The sequence below is a fragment of the Meleagris gallopavo genome, chromosome 29 (genome assembly GCF_905368555.1).
Source record: "Meleagris gallopavo chromosome 29, MGAL_WU_HG_1.1, whole genome shotgun sequence".
NCBI lineage: Eukaryota > Metazoa > Chordata > Aves > Galliformes > Phasianidae > Meleagris > Meleagris gallopavo.
Window position 1 is genome coordinate 622,957 of NC_139432.1, and position 22,625 is coordinate 645,581.

At 51.4% G+C, this 22,625-nt stretch overlaps 5 protein-coding genes across 6 annotated transcripts; 3 read left to right on the top strand and 2 right to left on the bottom strand.

The window, feature by feature from the left end:
* The first annotated feature begins 874 nt into the window (after nucleotides 1-874).
* LOC146542551 (feather keratin 1-like) lies at nucleotides 875-1,688 on the top strand. The gene is made up of 2 exons (XM_085210989.1): nucleotides 875-997; nucleotides 1,353-1,688. Exon 2 carries the CDS (start codon nucleotides 1,374-1,376, stop codon nucleotides 1,686-1,688), a length of 315 nt encoding a protein of 104 aa, XP_085067115.1. The 5' UTR covers nucleotides 875-997; nucleotides 1,353-1,373.
* A 3,752-nt stretch (nucleotides 1,689-5,440) lies between these two features.
* LOC146542552 (feather keratin 1-like) lies at nucleotides 5,441-6,141 on the bottom strand. Its single transcript, XM_085210895.1, has one exon. The coding sequence runs from the start codon at nucleotides 6,139-6,141 to the stop codon at nucleotides 5,827-5,829; it is 315 nt and encodes a 104-aa protein (XP_085067021.1). The 3' UTR covers nucleotides 5,441-5,826.
* A 2,656-nt stretch (nucleotides 6,142-8,797) lies between these two features.
* LOC146542553 (feather keratin 1-like) lies at nucleotides 8,798-9,611 on the top strand. Its single transcript, XM_085210990.1, has 2 exons — nucleotides 8,798-8,920; nucleotides 9,276-9,611. The coding sequence occupies exon 2, from the start codon at nucleotides 9,297-9,299 to the stop codon at nucleotides 9,609-9,611; it is 315 nt and encodes a 104-aa protein (XP_085067116.1). The 5' UTR covers nucleotides 8,798-8,920; nucleotides 9,276-9,296.
* Nucleotides 9,612-13,363: 3,752 nt separating this feature from the next.
* LOC146542554 (feather keratin 1-like) lies at nucleotides 13,364-22,258 on the bottom strand. Of its 2 annotated transcripts, XM_085210797.1 has the most exons (2): nucleotides 21,979-22,258; nucleotides 13,364-13,814 (listed from the first exon to the last, which is right to left on the bottom strand). In XM_085210797.1, the coding sequence occupies exons 1-2, from the start codon at nucleotides 22,256-22,258 to the stop codon at nucleotides 13,750-13,752; spliced, it is 345 nt and encodes a 114-aa protein (XP_085066923.1). In that variant the 3' UTR covers nucleotides 13,364-13,749. The 2 variants fall into 2 exon arrangements, with proteins under 2 accessions (XP_085066923.1, XP_085066924.1); XM_085210798.1 differs by lacking the exon at nucleotides 21,979-22,258 and having other exon boundaries at nucleotides 13,364-14,064.
* Nucleotides 16,744-17,557, top strand: LOC146542555 (feather keratin 1-like). Its single transcript, XM_085210800.1, has 2 exons — nucleotides 16,744-16,866; nucleotides 17,222-17,557. Exon 2 carries the CDS (start codon nucleotides 17,243-17,245, stop codon nucleotides 17,555-17,557), a length of 315 nt encoding a protein of 104 aa, XP_085066926.1. The 5' UTR covers nucleotides 16,744-16,866; nucleotides 17,222-17,242.
* Nucleotides 22,259-22,625: the final 367 nt, after the last annotated feature.

Genomic DNA, 22,625 nt, shown 5'->3' on the forward strand with positions numbered 1-22,625 from the left:
TCATCCTTCATGAGCATGGAAATGGGTTCCAAGCTCCAGGGCTTTCCAGGATGCACTGTTCCGCCTCCTATCAAGAGACTGACCTGAAGACCCTGGTCCCCTAGCTCCCTGCTTCCACTCTCTCGGTCTTCTTAAACAGGAGTAACACTCACTTTCGCCCAGTCTTTGGGACACTTCTCCCAGTCACCAACCTACGCTCATCAAGTGGGGACAGCTCCCTCAGCTCTCATGGACTCATCTCATCATAAGACAAATAAGCCTAATGTGTTACACAGATCCAGTTTCCTCGAGGTTTCCCTGACCCAAAGCTACATCTCGATTGCTCCAGCTTTTCAGCGTGGCCTCTGAGCCATGGAATTCTTGCAAGCCACACTTGCTGGATAAGAAAGAAACAAAGAAGACAATCAGGACCTCAGCATTTTTGCTGTCCCCAGTAAGCAGGTCACCCATTTCCATGAGGAGAACACCCACCTAATTTTCCTTTCACCACTGAGATCTGTGTAGGAACCCTCTTTGTTGCCCTTCACGTCCCTTGACAGACTGAGTTCTGTCAGGCCTATGGCTCTCCTCACTTGATTCCTGACTGCACACACACTATGGCTGCATTCCTCTCACGTTACTCAACCGTGCTTTCTTCCCCAAGAGGCTTCGTATTGCTGTGTTTGTGTTTGGCCAACAGCATTTTCTTCACCCAGTTCTGCTCATTTTGGTGGTGTTGCCCTGGCGTAATCCTTAGGTCTCTCGCACCAACACCTGAAAGAGGTCAGCCTGGAAGAATTGGCGTTTCAGAAATGAGGAATGGAAATGAGGGAAACAAAACCACAACCTGCACCACTGGTCAGCATAATTTGCATGTGAGGTGAGTCTCCTGGAAAATTACTGCTCGCGTGCAGTGACTGTAGGCCTGGGGCGGTGCCCGTGCAGTATAAAAGCGGGCCCATCTTCTCTCTCTCTCATCCGCTCCTCTTGCCTCCATCACAAATAAGGAACAAGGTGAGTCTGAAGCCCTTTCATCACTCCGTCCTCCTCCGGAATTTCTCTGCACATACAGGTGCCTTCATCCTCTGCTGGGTCTTGGGAAGGCAGCTAGTGCAGGGAGACAGGAAAGGGCAGTCGGTGTGGTGTCAACAGATGCTAGGTCTCGCCGGAGGTGTCTCCTGAGCTGTGGGCCAGGCAGCACCCTGAATGTGCCTGGTCACCCTTGGCGGGGCCAAATGTAAGGAGAAGGCCACAGGTCTCCTTGCACAGACTCCGTGTCTCCAGTCAGCACTGAGCCTTGGGACACTTGCGCTGGGAAGGCAGGCTGCTTCTTACTCTCCTCTTCTTTTGCTCCGGCCTCTCTGTCCCAACAGGTGCCCCTCCACACTCAAGACATGTCCTGCTACAACCAGTGCGTGCCACGCCTGCCCTGCCAGCCCTGCGGCCCCACCCCTCTGGGCAGCAGCTGCAACGAGCCCTGCGTCAGGCAGTGCCAGGACTCCAACGTCGTCATCCAGCCCTCTCCCGTGGTGGTGACTCTGCCCGGACCCATCCTCAGCTCCTTCCCGCAGAGCACCGCCGTCGGATCCTCCACCTCCGCTGCCGTTGGCAGCATCCTCAGCTCTGAGGGTGTGCCCATCTCCTCTGGAGGCTTTGGCCTCTCCGGCTTCGGCAGCCGCATCTGTGGCAGGAGGTGCTTCCCCTGCTAAAGCTGCTGGTGATGGTCCTGGAGGATTAGCTCTTGGGACGCAGAATTTGATAGCGGCCCTCGGAGAGAGAGCACGGAGAACTTCCTTTCATAGGGACCAAGCAACACCTCTTGCAAAAAGCCGGGGCAAGCGTGAACTCTCAGAATGCGCTGCCCGCGTCTGCTTTTCCCCTCTTCCACTCCCTCCTTTTCCTCCTGACTTCTTATTTGTCACCTCTGCTCCTCTGGTCTGTCAAACCCAGAAGACCAGCCGAGGGAGGAGCTGATGGCACTTCTCCCTCTGTGGAAGAATGGCAGATGGACACCTGGCGGGGTATCCACCATGCCCATTAGTGCAGACTCTGTCCCTGCTGCTTCCTGCTTGATGTCCCCCCTTGAAGCAACTTTCTTTCCCTCTTTTGACTCAATAAAGTCGTGGTGCATCTCAGTCTGTGCCTCTGCATCACTCACTCTACTCTGCAAGCACTGCACGTGCCTGCAGGATGTCTGCTACTCTGAAGACTTCTTCAGAGCAAACGTGTGTGACAGGTGGGGACCTCACCTTTTCCCCATCAGACCCAGCCTGAAAAAGTGTGCTGTTGGCTTTGACAGTCACCACTGTGGCAGAAGGTTCCTTCCTGCTAAATCTGCTGGCAATGGCCCTGTAGAAAGACCTCCAAAGTCCGTGAAGTTTGTAGCAGTCCTGAGAGAGAGCCCCGGCTCCAGCTTGGTCGTTCCCCCTGCGGGATGCCGCTCGTTACCAGCCTCCACCTGGACACAGAACCATTAATCACCACTCTCTGTCTGCGGCCTTTCAACCAATTCTTTATCCATGGGGTGGTCCACCCATCAAATCCACATCCCTCCAACTTGGAGACAAGGATGTGGTGGGGAACCATATCAAAGGCCTTGCTCAAGCTCAGGTCGCCTTGCCGTGACATCGGTCGCCTTGCCTTTGTCCACCAACATCGTCACTCCGTCACAGAAGGCCACCAGATTGGTCAAGCATGACCTTCCCCTTGTGAAGCCTTGTTGGCTGTCTCAGATCACACGCTCATTCCTCATGTGATCAAGCATGTCATCCAGGAGGATCTGTTCCATGATCTTCCCAGATGAGGTACAGAGGTGAGAGTCACTGGCCAGTAGTTCCTCAGATCCTCCTTACTCTCTTTCTTATCAATGGCAGTGACAGGACCCTTTTTCCCATTCACCTGATACCTCAACTGACGGCCACAACTTTTCTCTTATGACAGAGAACCAGCCTAGGGAGGACCCACTGGCCCTATGCTGCCTGTGGATAAGGCAGAAGGACAGCTGGAGGCATGGCAGCCATGGTCACGCAGCGCAGACTCCTTGGTCCTTCTGGCAGCAAGGCCTCCCCTTGCAGTGAGCTTGTTTCCAAATATTCACTCACCAAAGATCTCCTGCATCCCAATCAGCACGTCTGTCTTATTCCTCCCCTTGCAAAGGTGCTCCAAGAAGGGTGGGGAGAGAGATGTTTCTCAGCAGCGATCCTGGGAGGTGCTTCTGAAAGGTTTTCTGAACAAATGGTAAGAAATCTCAGCGGTCTCTATTCTCACCACTGCTTTTTAACAAGTTTCTCAGAGCCATGAACAGCGGGATTGGCTGTGCCCTCATGAGTCAAATTAGGGCTGCATGAAAGTATCCAGTGTAGTTCCGTGAGTGCTATCCACTTAGCTGTTCACACTAGTTCTTTTTTACCGATAAGCTCGGCAGTGTGAAGCAAGAAGTAAGGAAGGTGGAGGAAAAGCCCTGCTACCAATAGCACCACAGAACTCACTCCACTCGCCCCATGTCTTCCTTGCAACAGAGTCCAGTTTGGGGCTGCATGGTAGCGTGGCAAGAGAAAGCAAGCATTCTCTACTTCCCATCAACTAGTGATATTCTATCATGCTATGGCATGCAGGGAGTCCATAGGCCTAGGAGTTGTTTGGGAGGACAGAAGTTTTCATAACGAGACACTCCCTTCCTCCTTCCCCTTCTCCACCTTCATTGTTGGTGTGATGTCACATGGCATGGAGTACCCCTTGCATGAGAAACACTTGCAGTCAGTAAGTTTGACTCCGGAAAGGACCTCAGTGAAGCAGCATATTTTCGTCGCAATTGCAGTGGTAGACACACAGTCTCTTGAGGCAAGAGAGAAACTGCACGCCTTCTCAGCAAAATATCCCCTGCTACTTGTACCAATGCATACTACCATGTCTCTTAGTTTCTCATTGTTTGAGTATCCCAGGCTCACAATCTTCTCCACACAGTCACCAAGGAATATTTCAATATTAGATCCGCTTCCAATCTGTTGTTTTTAAGTATATTTTGTATTTCTCCATAGAGGTAGGAGGGCAATAATTCTTAAGGTTATGGCGTTCATTTTACAGGTTAAGTTTATATAACCTTTGTCCTGCCCTGTGCTAAGGATTAAAATTATCCTTGTCATTCTGCCCTCTCCTATGTCTACCCTGCAGATTTGCCTTCTCTCAGAACACTCCGGTTTCTGCTTTTAAGCATGGTATCTGACGTGTCTTCTGCTAGCCTCTGCCCCAGCAACTTTTTGGAAAAGCATCCTATGCTGCATTTCATACGAAGGTTTAGGAAAGGCCAAACTTTGCTCTGAGAAGCTTCTAGTGCAAAACCACAATCCAACTCTCAGCCTCGAGTCTCTTGACGTCAGATGCCCCCTTGCTGCCTCCTCCCCACAGCTTGCCTTCCCCCAGCGTACAGGCTTTTGTTGGAGAGAGGTTGGAGAAAGCCTCGATGCCGTGCTTGCACTGCTCTGCAAGAGACAAAACGGTGGTATGATATCAATCACAGAACGACGGAGCACAGGGGTCGGAAGGGACCACTGGAGATCATCTAGCTCAAGTCCTTGCTAAAGAAGGTTCCCCACACTAGTTTGCAGAGGAAAGAATCCAAGAGACTTTTGAGTATCTCCAGAAAAGGAGACTTCGCCACCTCTCTGGGCAGCCTGTTCCAATGCTCCGTCAGTCAGTGCTGTACTAGTTTCTCCTGGGCTTTCTTCCAGAGGCTCCAGGCGCGGCCATTCTCCCCTGTTGTGCTAGTAAGCCCACTTTGCAGAGCCGGTGCTGCACGGACAGGCCCAACAACCACTGCACAAATGCTTCTTCATGTTTAATCTGTTCAAAGGCTTGATGATGCTCAGGACCCCAGTCAAGGAAGGCCCTCTTTCAACTCCCTCCCTGTAGAGGGCACTCAAGCTGACTATGGGCTGGAAGGTGCATTTTCCAGGACCCCACAGGAAATACCATGGGAAGGCATGCCTTTCTTTCCTAAAGGCTGCTGGGGACATAGTTGCTACCTTCCTGCTCTCATCCATAGAGATGTGGAAAATGCAACCTGAAGTTTTATTCTGAAGAAACGGACCTCTTCTTTGGAACCACTGACTTCCCCTCGCTTTACGTCAAAGCTGACCATTAGAAGAATTTGCACTGTACTCTTACCTTTCTCAAAAACTTCCTCTGCTGTGTTACCCCAGACAAACATGTCTCTGAAAAGTTGTTAAAAAGTGCTGGTCCAAGTAAAGACCCTTGAGACCGCTACACAAGCCAAAATGTTTAGAAACCGGAGGGCAAAGTGATTCCTCCCCAGGCATGCCTAATACAATAGAAGCCTGTAGTACCAATTGTTCCAAGGAGAAGGAAGAACCCTTTCCCAGAACCAACACTTTGAAACATCTCTCCCCTACCCTCCACTGGGCAGCCTTTGCAAGGGAAAGGATAACACAGAGGTGCAGATTCAAATGCATTAAATCTTTAATGAGTGAAAATTTGGAATCTAGGTCCATGCAGGGGGAGGCCCTGCTGCCAGAAGCACTAGGGGCAGAGGAGATTCTGAGCGGCATGATCATGGCAGCCATGCCTCCAGCTCTGCATCTGCCCTTTGCGTGGATGGCACAGGGCCAGTTGGACATTCCGAGGCTGATTCAATGGCAGTCACAGTCCAGGAAAGTTGACAGAGAGCAGGAAGGACACAGGGAAAAAAAAAAGAAAAAATGATGGAAGAGGGGAAAAGAAGTCATGGAGCATGTTTTCTGAGAGATGAGATTTGCCCCGGTGCTCTCTCTCAGGTCTTCTTCAAACTTCATGGACTATGGAGGTCTTTCTCCGGGGCCATGGCCAGCAGCTTTAGCAGGGGAAGCATCGCCTGCCACTGAAGCCGCTGCCGAAGCCGGAGAAGCCAAAGCCTCCAGAGGAGATGGGCACACCCTCAGAGCTGAGGATGCTGCCAACGGCAGCGGAGGTGGAGGATCCGACGGCGGTGCTCTGCGGGAAGGAGCTGAGGATGGGTCCGGGCAGGGTCACCACCACGGGAGAGGGCTGGATGACGACGTTGGAGTCCTGGCACTGCCTGACGCAGGGCTCGTTGCAGCTGTTGGCCAGAGGGGTGGGGCCGCAGGGCCGACACTGCAGGCGTGGCACGCACTGGTCGTAGCAGGACATGTTTTGTGTCTGGAGGGGCACCTGTTGGGACAGAGGGTCAGGAGGATCTCAGAAGTGAGTGAGAAGCTGCCTGCCATCTCAGGAGGAGAGAGTCAAGGCACAGTGCTGCCTAGGGATATGGTGGATGTGTCAGGAAGCCCATGGGCTTCTCCTTCCCTTCCACTTCCTTTTGGCCAAGAGCGGACAGGCACAGCTAGGTCCTTGACTAGCTCATAGCTAAGGAGACACCTCAAGTATTGCCCAGCATCATGCCACACTGGCTGCCCCCTTCCCTCTCTCAGGGCAACCTGCTTCCCCAAGATCCAACCTAGGATAAAGGCACGTAGACGCGCAAACAAATCCCTGAGAAGCAGGTGATGGTAAAAGGGATTCAGACTCACCTCGTTCCCTGGGAGATGAAGGCGAGAGGTATGGATGACTGAGAGAGTGAGGAGACGGGCCTTCTTTTATACAGCTCGTGCTCTGCCCCAGGCCCACAGTCACTGTACTCTGGCAGTACTTTTTCAAGAGACTCTCCTCAAATGCAAATTATCCTTTCTAATGGCACAGGTTGTGGTTTTGGATTCCGTCAACCCTGTCATTTCATTTTCTTGTTTCTGACCTTCCCAATTTGTCCACGGAGGCACCTTTCAAGTTCCAGGATGAAAGGCACAAGGAGTTCCCTTGCAGAAACACGTCAATGCGGGTAGAAGACGTATTCTGTGCTTCAGGCACAGAATGGCATGTGTGTCTTGGGAAATGTCAGGACCTTATTTGTAACCGCCTTTGTAGCAAGGCAGGCATATCCTCATGTCAGTGCGGCCCACTTCTGAACACTCTGGACCTGCTTTGCCCGGGGACACATTTTGTCCTTCTCCATCAAGGTCTGTCTCTCAGACTACCCCACGAGCCTCTGTTCGTTCCCTAAGAAGCCAGGTGGGATGTTCTGCTGCTTGCAGATGTCTTCACCCACAGCTTACTCTTCTGGATCAGACATTTCTGTGTTTATTTGGCATTGTGCGCTCTCATCACAGTCTCCAGGCACGGAAACTATAGCACACCATCAGTTATTCTGTGGAAGGAGAGTATTGCCTTCCAGAGCCCTGCTCTAACCTAAAAAGCACCACGGAATAAGGTCCGTCCTTCTGAGTTGACGGCCTTGCTGCTTTTCTTTACAGTGCCTCGCTCCTCCTCTTCTCAGGGACGGGATTGCCTGGTGCGAGTGATGCTCAGGCCTGCCGACAGCATGCCCAGATGGGGAGGACCCACGCCAAAAGGGTCACCCGTGGCAATGCAAAATTAGATTGTAAATTGCCTTGCACAGGGAGAGTCTCTTCAGAAAGATTTCCATAGGAATAAAGACATTAGCAAGCACTTTTGCACCACAACACATCTCCCTCTAGGTCAGCAGGGCAGAGAAGTGTTTTGTCCATGCAGCAAGGATGCATTGCTTCTTTGATTGAGTCTAGGAGAAACTTGTGAACATACGCCCTTCTTCATCACTTCCATTCCACGACCATCCCCAGCCACATGACACTTCCGGGACCCAGCAGCCCTTTTTCATTTCTGGCGAGCTTGCTTGCCTCTTCAACTGAGCTGTTTTTTCCTCCGTGCTCAGGAGCACTCATTCAGTCCATTCTTCCACAGCTTCACTAGGACCATCTCACGGAGGACAACGTCAAAAGCCTTTCTGGACTCCAGCAAGGAAGTACACAGTCCTCTTCCCACATCCTTCAGGCTTGTTGTTTCTTTGTGATGAATCACCTCCATCAACCCATGACTTCTCCATAGTGAATCCACGCTGCGTGAGACACTGTAGATATTTTCATCCTTCATGAGCAGGGCTTTCCAGGATGCACTGTTCCGCCTCCTATCAAGAGACTGACCTGAAGACCCTGGTCCCCTAGCTCCCTGCTTCCACTCTCTCGGTCTTCTTAAACAGGAGTAACACGCACTTTCGCCCAGTCTTTGGGACACTTCTCCCAGTCACCAACCTACGCTCATCAAGTGGGGACAGCTCCCTCAGCTCTCATGGACTCATCTCATCATAAGACAAATAAGCCTAACGTGTTACACAGATCCAGTTTCCTCGAGGTTTCCCTGACCCAAAGCTACATCTCGATTGCTCCAGCTTTTCAGCGTGGCCTCTGAGCCATGGAATTCTTGCAAGCCACACTTGCTGGATAAGAAAGAAACAAAGAAGACAATCAGGACCTCAGCATTTTTGCTGTCCCCAGTAAGCAGGTCACCCATTTCCATGAGGAGAACACCCACCTAATTTTCCTTTCACCACTGAGATCTGTGTAGGAACCCTCTTTGTTGCCCTTCACGTCCCTTGACAGACTGAGTTCTGTCAGGCCTATGGCTCTCCTCACTTGATTCCTGACTGCACACACACTATGGCTGCATTCCTCTCACGTTACTCAACCGTGCTTTCTTCCCCAAGAGGCTTCGTATTGCTGTGTTTGTGTTTGGCCAACAGCATTTTCTTCACCCAGTTCTGCTCATTTTGGTGGTGTTGCCCTGGCGTAATCCTTAGGTCTCTCGCACCAACACCTGAAAGAGGTCAGCCTGGAAGAATTGGCGTTTCAGAAATGAGGAATGGAAATGAGGGAAACAAAACCACAACCTGCACCACTGGTCAGCATAATTTGCATGTGAGGTGAGTCTCCTGGAAAATTACTGCTCGCGTGCAGTGACTGTAGGCCTGGGGCGGTGCCCGTGCAGTATAAAAGCGGGCCCATCTTCTCTCTCTCTCATCCGCTCCTCTTGCCTCCATCACAAATAAGGAACAAGGTGAGTCTGAAGCCCTTTCATCACTCCGTCCTCCTCCGGAATTTCTCTGCACATACAGGTGCCTTCATCCTCTGCTGGGTCTTGGGAAGGCAGCTAGTGCAGGGAGACAGGAAAGGGCAGTCGGTGTGGTGTCAACAGATGCTAGGTCTCGCCGGAGGTGTCTCCTGAGCTGTGGGCCAGGCAGCACCCTGAATGTGCCTGGTCACCCTTGGCGGGGCCAAATGTAAGGAGAAGGCCACAGGTCTCCTTGCACAGACTCCGTGTCTCCAGTCAGCACTGAGCCTTGGGACACTTGCGCTGGGAAGGCAGGCTGCTTCTTACTCTCCTCTTCTTTTGCTCCGGCCTCTCTGTCCCAACAGGTGCCCCTCCACACTCAAGACATGTCCTGCTACAACCAGTGCGTGCCACGCCTGCCCTGCCAGCCCTGCGGCCCCACCCCTCTGGGCAGCAGCTGCAACGAGCCCTGCGTCAGGCAGTGCCAGGACTCCAACGTCGTCATCCAGCCCTCTCCCGTGGTGGTGACTCTGCCCGGACCCATCCTCAGCTCCTTCCCGCAGAGCACCGCCGTCGGATCCTCCACCTCCGCTGCCGTTGGCAGCATCCTCAGCTCTGAGGGTGTGCCCATCTCCTCTGGAGGCTTTGGCCTCTCCGGCTTCGGCAGCCGCATCTGTGGCAGGAGGTGCTTCCCCTGCTAAAGCTGCTGGTGATGGTCCTGGAGGATTAGCTCTTGGGACGCAGAATTTGATAGCGGCCCTCGGAGAGAGAGCACGGAGAACTTCCTTTCATAGGGACCAAGCAACACCTCTTGCAAAAAGCCGGGGCAAGCGTGAACTCTCAGAATGCGCTGCCCGCGTCTGCTTTTCCCCTCTTCCACTCCCTCCTTTTCCTCCTGACTTCTTATTTGTCACCTCTGCTCCTCTGGTCTGTCAAACCCAGAAGACCAGCCGAGGGAGGAGCTGATGGCACTTCTCCCTCTGTGGAAGAATGGCAGATGGACACCTGGCGGGGTATCCACCATGCCCATTAGTGCAGACTCTGTCCCTGCTGCTTCCTGCTTGATGTCCCCCCTTGAAGCAACTTTCTTTCCCTCTTTTGACTCAATAAAGTCGTGGTGCATCTCAGTCTGTGCCTCTGCATCACTCACTCTACTCTGCAAGCACTGCACGTGCCTGCAGGATGTCTGCTACTCTGAAGACTTCTTCAGAGCAAACGTGTGTGACAGGTGGGGACCTCACCTTTTCCCCATCAGACCCAGCCTGAAAAAGTGTGCTGTTGGCTTTGACAGTCACCACTGTGGCAGAAGGTTCCTTCCTGCTAAATCTGCTGGCAATGGCCCTGTAGAAAGACCTCCAAAGTCCGTGAAGTTTGTAGCAGTCCTGAGAGAGAGCCCCGGCTCCAGCTTGGTCGTTCCCCCTGCGGGATGCCGCTCGTTACCAGCCTCCACCTGGACACAGAACCATTAATCACCACTCTCTGTCTGCGGCCTTTCAACCAATTCTTTATCCATGGGGTGGTCCACCCATCAAATCCACATCCCTCCAACTTGGAGACAAGGATGTGGTGGGGAACCATATCAAAGGCCTTGCTCAAGCTCAGGTCGCCTTGCCGTGACATCGGTCGCCTTGCCTTTGTCCACCAACATCGTCACTCCGTCACAGAAGGCCACCAGATTGGTCAAGCATGACCTTCCCCTTGTGAAGCCTTGTTGGCTGTCTCAGATCACACGCTCATTCCTCATGTGATCAAGCATGTCATCCAGGAGGATCTGTTCCATGATCTTCCCAGATGAGGTACAGAGGTGAGAGTCACTGGCCAGTAGTTCCTCAGATCCTCCTTACTCTCTTTCTTATCAATGGCAGTGACAGGACCCTTTTTCCCATTCACCTGATACCTCAACTGACGGCCACAACTTTTCTCTTATGACAGAGAACCAGCCTAGGGAGGACCCACTGGCCCTATGCTGCCTGTGGATAAGGCAGAAGGACAGCTGGAGGCATGGCAGCCATGGTCACGCAGCGCAGACTCCTTGGTCCTTCTGGCAGCAAGGCCTCCCCTTGCAGTGAGCTTGTTTCCAAATATTCACTCACCAAAGATCTCCTGCATCCCAATCAGCACGTCTGTCTTATTCCTCCCCTTGCAAAGGTGCTCCAAGAAGGGTGGGGAGAGAGATGTTTCTCAGCAGCGATCCTGGGAGGTGCTTCTGAAAGGTTTTCTGAACAAATGGTAAGAAATCTCAGCAGTCTCTATTCTCACCACTGCTTTTTAACAAGTTTCTCAGAGCCATGAACAGCGGGATTGGCTGTGCCCTCATGAGTCAAATTAGGGCTGCATGAAAGTATCCAGTGTAGTTCCGTGAGTGCTATCCACTTAGCTGTTCACACTAGTTCTTTTTTACCGATAAGCTCGGCAGTGTGAAGCAAGAAGTAAGGAAGGTGGAGGAAAAGCCCTGCTACCAATAGCACCACAGAACTCACTCCACTCGCCCCATGTCTTCCTTGCAACAGAGTCCAGTTTGGGGCTGCATGGTAGCGTGGCAAGAGAAAGCAAGCATTCTCTACTTCCCATCAACTAGTGATATTCTATCATGCTATGGCATGCAGGGAGTCCATAGGCCTAGGAGTTGTTTGGGAGGACAGAAGTTTTCATAACGAGACACTCCCTTCCTCCTTCCCCTTCTCCACCTTCATTGTTGGTGTGATGTCACATGGCATGGAGTACCCCTTGCATGAGAAACACTTGCAGTCAGTAAGTTTGACTCCGGAAAGGACCTCAGTGAAGCAGCATATTTTCGTCGCAATTGCAGTGGTAGACACACAGTCTCTTGAGGCAAGAGAGAAACTGCACGCCTTCTCAGCAAAATATCCCCTGCTACTTGTACCAATGCATACTACCATGTCTCTTAGTTTCTCATTGTTTGAGTATCCCAGGCTCACAATCTTCTCCACACAGTCACCAAGGAATATTTCAATATTAGATCCGCTTCCAATCTGTTGTTTTTAAGTATATTTTGTATTTCTCCATAGAGGTAGGAGGGCAATAATTCTTAAGGTTATGGCGTTCATTTTACAGGTTAAGTTTATATAACCTTTGTCCTGCCCTGTGCTAAGGATTAAAATTATCCTTGTCATTCTGCCCTCTCCTATGTCTACCCTGCAGATTTGCCTTCTCTCAGAACACTCCGGTTTCTGCTTTTAAGCATGGTATCTGACGTGTCTTCTGCTAGCCTCTGCCCCAGCAACTTTTTGGAAAAGCATCCTATGCTGCATTTCATACGAAGGTTTAGGAAAGGCCAAACTTTGCTCTGAGAAGCTTCTAGTGCAAAACCACAATCCAACTCTCAGCCTTGAGTCTCTTGACGTCAGATGCCCCCTTGCTGCCTCCTCCCCACAGCTTACCTTCCCCCAGCGTACAGGCTTTTGTTGGAGAGAGGTTGGAGAAAGCCTCGATGCCGTGCTTGCACTGCTCTGCAAGAGACAAAACGGTGGTATGATATCAATCACAGAACGACGGAGCACAGGGGTCGGAAGGGACCACTGGAGATCATCTAGCTCAAGTCCTTGCTAAAGAAGGTTCCCCACACTAGTTTGCAGAGGAAAGAATCCAAGAGACTTTTGAGTATCTCCAGAAAAGGAGACTTCGCCACCTCTCTGGGCAGCCTGTTCCAATGCTCCGTCAGTCAGTGCTGTACTAGTTTCTCCTGGGCTTTCTTCCAGAGGCTCCAGGCGCGGCCATTCTCCCCTGTTGTGCTAGTAAGCCCACTTTGCAGAGCCGGTGCTGCACGGACAGGCCCAACAACCACTGCACAAATGCTTCTTCATGTTTAATCTGTTCAAAGGCTTGATGATGCTCAGGACCCCAGTCAAGGAAGGCCCTCTTTCAACTCCCTCCCTGTAGAGGGCACTCAAGCTGACTATGGGCTGGAAGGTGCATTTTCCAGGACCCCACAGGAAATACCATGGGAAGGCATGCCTTTCTTTCCTAAAGGCTGCTGGGGACATAGTTGCTACCTTCCTGCTCTCATCCATAGAGATGTGGAAAATGCAACCTGAAGTTTTATTCTGAAGAAACGGACCTCTTCTTTGGAACCACTGACTTCCCCTCGCTTTACGTCAAAGCTGACCATTAGAAGAATTTGCACTGTACTCTTACCTTTCTCAAAAACTTCCTCTGCTGTGTTACCCCAGACAAACATGTCTCTGAAAGGTTGTTAAAAAGTGCTGGTCCAAGTAAAGACCCTTGAGACCGCTACACAAGCCAAAATGTTTAGAAACCGGAGGGCAAAGTGATTCCTCCCCAGGCATGCCTAATACAATAGAAGCCTGTAGTACCAATTGTTCCAAGGAGAAGGAAGAACCCTTTCCCAGAACCAACACTTTGAAAAATCTCTCCCCTACCCTCCACTGGGCAGCCTTTGCAAGGGAAAGGATAACACAGAGGTGCAGATTCAAATGCATTAAATCTTTAATGAGTGAAAATTTGGAATCTAGGTCCATGCAGGGGGAGGCCCTGCTGCCAGAAGCACTAGGGGCAGAGGAGATTCTGAGCGGCATGATCATGGCAGCCATGCCTCCAGCTCTGCATCTGCCCTTTGCGTGGATGGCACAGGGCCAGTTGGACATTCCGAGGCTGATTCAATGGCAGTCACAGTCCAGGAAAGTTGACAGAGAGCAGGAAGGACACAGGGAAAAAAAAAAGAAAAAATGATGGAAGAGGGGAAAAGAAGTCATGGAGCATGTTTTCTGAGAGATGAGATTTGCCCCGGTGCTCTCTCTCAGGTCTTCTTCAAACTTCATGGACTATGGAGGTCTTTCTCCGGGGCCATGGCCAGCAGCTTTAGCAGGGGAAGCATCGCCTGCCACTGAAGCCGCTGCCGAAGCCGGAGAAGCCAAAGCCTCCAGAGGAGATGGGCACACCCTCAGAGCTGAGGATGCTGCCAACGGCAGCGGAGGTGGAGGATCCGACGGCGGTGCTCTGCGGGAAGGAGCTGAGGATGGGTCCGGGCAGGGTCACCACCACGGGAGAGGGCTGGATGACGACGTTGGAGTCCTGGCACTGCCTGACGCAGGGCTCGTTGCAGCTGTTGGCCAGAGGGGTGGGGCCGCAGGGCCGACACTGCAGGCGTGGCACGCACTGGTCGTAGCAGGACATGTTTTGTGTCTGGAGGGGCACCTGTTGGGACAGAGGGTCAGGAGGATCTCAGAAGTGAGTGAGAAGCTGCCTGCCATCTCAGGAGGAGAGAGTCAAGGCACAGTGCTGCCTAGGGATATGGTGGATGTGTCAGGAAGCCCATGGGCTTCTCCTTCCCTTCCACTTCCTTTTGGCCAAGAGCGGACAGGCACAGCTAGGTCCTTGACTAGCTCATAGCTAAGGAGACACCTCAAGTATTGCCCAGCATCATGCCACACTGGCTGCCCCCTTCCCTCTCTCAGGGCAACCTGCTTCCCCAAGATCCAACCTAGGATAAAGGCACGTAGACGCGCAAACAAATCCCTGAGAAGCAGGTGATGGTAAAAGGGATTCAGACTCACCTCGTTCCCTGGGAGATGAAGGCGAGAGGTATGGATGACTGAGAGAGTGAGGAGACGGGCCTTCTTTTATACAGCTCGTGCTCTGCCCCAGGCCCACAGTCACTGTACTCTGGCAGTACTTTTTCAAGAGACTCTCCTCAAATGCAAATTATCCTTTCTAATGGCACAGGTTGTGGTTTTGGATTCCGTCAACCCTGTCATTTCATTTTCTTGTTTCTGACCTTCCCAATTTGTCCACGGAGGCACCTTTCAAGTTCCAGGATGAAAGGCACAAGGAGTTCCCTTGCAGAAACACGTCAATGCGGGTAGAAGACGTATTCTGTGCTTCAGGCACAGAATGGCATGTGTGTCTTGGGAAATGTCAGGACCTTATTTGTAACCGCCTTTGTAGCAAGGCAGGCATATCCTCATGTCAGTGCGGCCCACTTCTGAACACTCTGGACCTGCTTTGCCCGGGGACACATTTTGTCCTTCTCCATCAAGGTCTGTCTCTCAGACTACCCCACGAGCCTCTGTTCGTTCCCTAAGAAGCCAGGTGGGATGTTCTGCTGCTTGCAGATGTCTTCACCCACAGCTTACTCTTCTGGATCAGACATTTCTGTGTTTATTTGGCATTGTGCGCTCTCATCACAGTCTCCAGGCACGGAAACTATAGCACACCATCAGTTATTCTGTGGAAGGAGAGTATTGCCTTCCAGAGCCCTGCTCTAACCTAAAAAGCACCACGGAATAAGGTCCGTCCTTCTGAGTTGACGGCCTTGCTGCTTTTCTTTACAGTGCCTCGCTCCTCCTCTTCTCAGGGACGGGATTGCCTGGTGCGAGTGATGCTCAGGCCTGCCGACAGCATGCCCAGATGGGGAGGACCCACGCCAAAAGGGTCACCCGTGGCAATGCAAAATTAGATTGTAAATTGCCTTGCACAGGGAGAGTCTCTTCAGAAAGATTTCCATAGGAATAAAGACATTAGCAAGCACTTTTGCACCACAACACATCTCCCTCTAGGTCAGCAGGGCAGAGAAGTGTTTTGTCCATGCAGCAAGGATGCATTGCTTCTTTGATTGAGTCTAGGAGAAACTTGTGAACATACGCCCTTCTTCATCACTTCCATTCCACGACCATCCCCAGCCACATGACACTTCCGGGACCCAGCAGCCCTTTTTCATTTCTGGCGAGCTTGCTTGCCTCTTCAACTGAGCTGTTTTTTCCTCCGTGCTCAGGAGCACTCATTCAGTCCATTCTTCCACAGCTTCACTAGGACCATCTCACGGAGGACAACGTCAAAAGCCTTTCTGGACTCCAGCAAGGAAGTACACAGTCCTCTTCCCACATCCTTCAGGCTTGTTGTTTCTTTGTGATGAATCACCTCCATCAACCCATGACTTCTCCATAGTGAATCCACGCTGCGTGAGACACTGTAGATATTTTCATCCTTCATGAGCAGGGCTTTCCAGGATGCACTGTTCCGCCTCCTATCAAGAGACTGACCTGAAGACCCTGGTCCCCTAGCTCCCTGCTTCCACTCTCTCGGTCTTCTTAAACAGGAGTAACACGCACTTTCGCCCAGTCTTTGGGACACTTCTCCCAGTCACCAACCTACGCTCATCAAGTGGGGACAGCTCCCTCAGCTCTCATGGACTCATCTCATCATAAGACAAATAAGCCTAACGTGTTACACAGATCCAGTTTCCTCGAGGTTTCCCTGATCCAAAGCTACTGCTCATCTCATTGCTACTGCAAATCTCGACTGCTCCAGCTTTTCAGCGTGGCCTCTGAGCCATGGAATTCTTGCAAGCCACACTTGCTGGATAAGAAAGAAACAAAGAAGACAATCAGGACCTCAGCATTTTTGCTGTCCCCAGTAAGCAGGTCACCCATTTCCATGAGGAGAACACCCACCTAATTTTCCTTTCACCACTGAGATCTGTGTAGGAACCCTCTTTGTTGCCCTTCACGTCCCTTGACAGACTGAGTTCTGTCAGGCCTATGGCTCTCCTCACTTGATTCCTGACTGCACACACACTATGGCTGCATTCCTCTCACGTTACTCAACCGTGCTTTCTTCCCCAAGAGGCTTCGTATTGCTGTGTTTGTGTTTGGCCAACAGCATTTTCTTCACCCAGTTCTGCTCATTTTGGTGGTGTTGCCCTGGCGTAATCCTTAGGTCTCTCGCACCAACACCTGAAAGAGGTCAGCCTGGAAGAATTGGCGTTTCAGAAATGAGGAATGGAAATGAGGGAAACAAAACCACAACCTGCACCACTGGTCAGCATAATTTGCATGTGAGGTGAGTCTCCTGGAAAATTACTGCTCGCGTGCAGTGACTGTAGGCCTGGGGCGGTGCCCGTGCAGTATAAAAGCGGGCCCATCTTCTCTCTCTCTCATCCGCTCCTCTTGCCTCCATCACAAATAAGGAACAAGGTGAGTCTGAAGCCCTTTCATCACTCCGTCCTCCTCCGGAATTTCTCTGCACATACAGGTGCCTTCATCCTCTGCTGGGTCTTGGGAAGGCAGCTAGTGCAGGGAGACAGGAAAGGGCAGTCGGTGTGGTGTCAACAGATGCTAGGTCTCGCCGGAGGTGTCTCCTGAGCTATGGGCCAGGCAGCACCCTGAATGTGCCTGGTCACCCTTGGCGGGGCCAAATGTAAGGAGAAGGCCACAGGTCTCCTTGCACAGACTCCGTGTCTCCAGTCAGCACTGAGCCTTGGGACACTTGCGCTGGGAAGGCAGGCTGCTTCTTACTCTCCTCTTCTTTTGCTCCGGCCTCTCTGTCCCAACAGGTGCCCCTCCACACTCAAGACATGTCCTGCTACAACCAGTGCGTGCCACGCCTGCCCTGCCAGCCCTGCGGCCCCACCCCTCTGGGCAGCAGCTGCAACGAGCCCTGCGTCAGGCAGTGCCAGGACTCCAACGTCTTCATCCAGCCCTCTCCCGTGGTGGTGACTCTGCCCGGACCCATCCTCAGCTCCTTCCCGCAGAGCACCGCCGTCGGATCCTCCACCTCCGCTGCCGTTGGCAGCATCCTCAGCTCTGAGGGTGTGCCCATCTCCTCTGGAGGCTTTGGCCTCTCCGGCTTCGGCAGCCGCATCTGTGGCAGGAGGTGCTTCCCCTGCTAAAGCTGCTGGTGATGGTCCTGGAGGATTAGCTCTTGGGACGCAGAATTTGATAGCGGCCCTCGGAGAGAGAGCACGGAGAACTTCCTTTCATAGGGACCAAGCAACACCTCTTGCAAAAAGCCGGGGCAAGCGTGAACTCTCAGAATGCGCTGCCCGCGTCTGCCTTTCCCCTCTTCCACTCCCTCCTTTTCCTCCTGACTTCTTATTTGTCACCTCTGCTCCTCTGGTCTGTCAAACCCAGAAGACCAGCCGAGGGAGGAGCTGATGGCACTTCTCCCTCTGTGGAAGAATGGCAGATGGACACCTGGCAGGGTATCCACCATGCCCATTAGTGCAGACTCTGTCCCTGCTGCTTCTTGCTTGATGTCCCCCCCTTGAAGCAACTTTCTTTCCCTCTTTTGACTCAATAAAGTGTGGTGCATCTCAGTCTGTGCCTCTGCATCACTCACTCTACTCTGCAAGCACTGCACGTGCCTGCAGGATGTCTGCTACTCTGAAGACTTCTTCAGAGCAAACGTGTGTGACAGGTGGGGACCTCACCTTTTCCCCATCAGACCCAGCCTGAAAAAGTGTGCTGTTGGCTTTGACAGTCACCACTATGGCAGAAGGTTCCTTCCTGCTAAATCTGCTGGCAATGGCCCTGTAGAAAGACCTCCAAAGTCCGTGAAGTTTGTAGCAGTCCTGAGAGAGAGCCCCGGCTCCAGCTTGGTCGTTCCCCCTGCGAGATGCCGCTCGTTACCAGCCTCCACCTGGACACAGAACCATTAATCACCACTCTCTGTCTGCGGCCTTTCAACCAATTCTTTATCCATGGGGTGGTCCACCCATCAAATCCACATCCCTCCAACTTGGAGACAAGGATGTGGTGGGGAACCATATCAAAGGCCTTGCTCAAGCTCAGGTCGCCTTGCCGTGACATCGGTCGCCTTGCCTTTGTCCACCAACATCGTCACTCCGTCACAGAAGGCCACCAGATTGGTCAAGCATGACCTTCCCCTTGTGAAGCCTTGTTGGCTGTCTCAGATCACACGCTCATTCCTCATGTGATCAAGCATGTCATCCAGGAGGATCTGTTCCATGATCTTCCCAGATGAGGTACAGAGGTGAGAGTCACCGGCCTGTAGTTCCTCAGATCCTCCTTACTCTCTTTCTTATCAATGGCAGTGACAGGACCCTTTTTCCCATTCACCTGATACCTCAACTGACAGCCACAACTTTTTACTTATGATAGAGAGCTGCTCAGAATCCATCTCAGCCTGCTCTTTCCGAACCCTTAGATGCATGCCCTCTGGCCCCACAGTCTTGTACACATTCAGTCTCATGCGGCTGCTTTGGACTTGCTCTGCCCTTACAGTGGGGGAGGATTTACTCCCCTGGTCCCCACCTAGATGTTTAGGGATGCACGGTTCAGGGACGTGAGAAATATTCGAGTCCTGGCTGCCACTGAAGACCGAGTGAGATAGGTGTCCATCTGTCCCACAGTATCCCTGGCTTTATGTCCAGCTTTGCTGCCTCTCCATCCTGACGTGCCCTCAAGGCCTCAGTGCACATTCTGCAGGAGGTATCCATGATGAACCTGAGTGAGGATCCTGGGGCTGCAGGAGGCTTGTGCTGAAAATGGCCCCAGAGCAAGACAGGAGAGGGAGTGAGTTAGAGAACCAGGCTGCACTTGGTATAGCTGGGATGGAGCTAATTTTTTCACCACAGCCCATATTGTGCCGTCTATCAAAGGTGTGTCTGAAACATGAGGCATAATACATCACAAGTACACTTTTAGCACAGCATCAGTTCCTGCTTTGTTTCCCCCTCTGCACCCCCGCAGGGTAGGCCCCACAACAGCCCAGTTTCTCCTGTGCTGTGGTTTGAGACAGCTACAGATTTTATCACAGCACCAGAGGGGTAAACTACAATTATCATATTCCTTTAATGGTTGCTGATCATAGTCTTTTCTGGTTTGCTCCTGAGATTGTTCTCTACCTTCCAGTTTTCTGTGATCTGTGCCACATTCTCTCTTTTGTTATACATCAGATCTGAGATCTTGTGTCTGTCTTTCTCAGAATTGGTCTTGAGCCTAATCTGGTAATCATGCCCTACATTATTCCATCTCTGAGATTCAGAAACATTGAACATTAAGTATCACAGTCTTGTTATCTTCATGTGGCAGTCAATTTGTAGATATAAGAAGTGGTACCTTCCCCTCCATTCTCTGTGGGCAACTGCGACTGCTTTGGACTATTGTGAACATCCTTGGACAACAAGCATTCTGCTATTGCCTGTTCTCCAGAAGACATTGTTTTGTTTATCTAAGGTTAAACAGTTAGTTATGAGCACTATCCCAGAATCATCCCCAGTGCAGTGTGAAAGAGGATGGCAGGGTTTGTGGGAGGATATGGACAGGTGTGTGCCGCTGCTGTCTCCTCCCATGATTTTGAACTTCACCCCAAACAAGTATGGAATCCTTAAATACTAGTAGAATGGTTGAAAGAAGACCTGGGTTGCTTCCAGATGGGGATATTCACTGAATCACAGAACCACAGAACTGTTAAGGTTAGAAGGCACCTCTAGAGAGCATTGAGACCAACCACCCAGTTTAAGTATGTTCCCCACAGCAGGTCATACAGGTACTCATCTGGATGGGTCTTGAATATATCCAGAAAATGTGACTCCTCAGCCTCTCTGAATTGCCTGACCCAGTGCTTCCTCACTCATGTTCTCATATTCTTATTTTCCATAGTTCCACAGCAATGCCAGAATGTTACAGTTTCCTGTGTAGTTTCCCCTTTAGTGAAGCGACTTCTGCTTCACATTTGTAAGAAATACATGATGGATACTCCAATCAGGACCAAAGGGTCCCTGCTTCCAGCCAGGAAGAAGAAATGGACAAACAAATTTGTTGAACTACGCTGATCTGATGAATTGGCTCCTAAGACTCACAGGTGTGTAGAAGCCTCTAGTGAGCACAAGTGCACTGTGTACCCTGAAGCTTTCACGTCACCAAAGCAGGGAACTCAGCTGTCTGCCTGCAGTGACAGGGGCATTCCAGCAGCTGTCTGTACACCTGGAATTGATTGCCCCAGGGATGGAGCATACCATACCATTTGCCACTGCTTGATCAAGACTGCACTGGAATAGCTGGGAATCTCCTGAACACCTGCACTATATTGATGACATCTTCCTGTAGGGTAACACATCAGAGGATGATTTTGAGAAATGGACAAAAATCATTCATTCATCTTCTGAAGGTTGGTATTGACATAAAATTCATTTCTAGGGTGTAAAATACAGAATTCACATTGCTGTATCACCATGGATTTGAGTAAGAAGGTAGCATCTATTCCCCCACTTGCTATTAAGGAAGAAAGACAAGCTATCTGTGGCCCTGTGGATTCTGGGGAATGCACATCCAGCCCACAGTCAGCTTGAGAGCTCTCTGTGTCAAGAGACTCAAAAGGCAAAGTACTTTGAGTGTCTTTCTGAGCAACAACAAGCCTTTGAACAGAGTAAAAAGGAAATACAAACTTTCTCCAAATTGGAAAGATATAGATTTGTTTGATGGATGTTCAGTGGAACAAAAACTGGTTGCAGGATTGAGTCCAGATAGTGGTGCTCAGTGGCTCAATATCTGCATGGGGATTGGTGATGAGTGGTGTCCCCCATGGGTTGGTGCTGGGACTGATACTTTTTAATATCTTCATCAGTGACATTGACAGTATGGTCAAGTGCACCCTCAGCAATTTGTACCAGTTTGCTGTGTCTTGCAATTGGCACACCACACCTACTGGATGCCATACCAGAGACCTAGACAGTCTTGAGCTGTGGGCTCAAGTGAACATCATGAGTCTTTCACCTGGGTTGAGGCAACCCCCACTAGCAATACAAGCTGGGAGATGAAAGGATTGAGCATTGCCCTGTCAAAAAAGACCTGTGGACAGAACCACTTTACAGAATAATCACTGACAAACATCCCAAGATATCACGGCACAAGCTTCATAGGGGAATGGATAACACAGAGGCAATGATAAGGATGCAGGTAAATTTAATGAGGCAAAAGAGAGAAACAACATCAAACATGCTAGAAGCACCAGGAACAGATAACAGTCTGCAGGACATGAAGCTGGTAGATGTACCGCCATCTATCCATCCACCTTTTCCACAGAGGGAGAAGGGCAAGCACGTCCTACAAATTGTGACTTTATGGGATTTGCAGTCTAGGGGAGCAGATGGTGAGCAGCAAAGGCACAGTAAGGAGAACAGAGATGGAAAAGGGGAAAGGAAGATGTGGATCACATTTTCAGTGTGATCAGGCTGGCTCCAATGCTCTGTCTCAAGTCCCACAGAGACTTCGTGCACCCTGAGATTCTTTCTCCAGGGCCATCACCAGCAGCTTTAGCAAGGGAAGCACCTCCTGCCACTGAAGCGGCTGCCAAAGCCAGAGAGGCCAAAGCCTCCTGAGGAGATGGGCACACCCTCAGAGCTGAGGATGCTGCCAACGGCAGCGGAGGTGGAGGATCCGACAGCGGTGTTCTGCGGGAAGGAGCTGAGGATGGGTCCGGGCAGGGTCACCACCACGGGAGAGGGCTGGATGAAGACGTTGGAGTCCTGGCACTGCCTGACGCAGGGCTCGTTGCAGCTGCTGCCCAGAGGGGTGGGGCCGCAGGGCTGGCAGGGCAGGCGTGGCACGCACTGGTCGTAGCAGGACATGGCTTGAGTGTGGAGGGGCACCTGTTGGGACAGAGGGTCAGGAGGACACAGAAGTGAGAGAGGAGCAGCTTGCCATCCCAGCAGGACGAAGCCAAGGCACTGTGCTGGCCAGGGATATGGACGCTGTGTAAGGAAGCCTATGGTCTTCTCTCTCTCCATAGCTCCATACAAACAGACAAGAGTGGCCAGGCTCAGGCAGGTCAATGCCCATCTCGCTCCTCAAGAGACACCTCTGGCAAGACCCAGCATCTCCCCATGTTGCATATGCTGCACCATTCCCTATAACAGAGCAGCTGCTCTCCCAAGCACAACATAACATGGAGGCACTTGTATGTGCAGAGAAATCCTAAAAGAAGAGCTTGTGAAA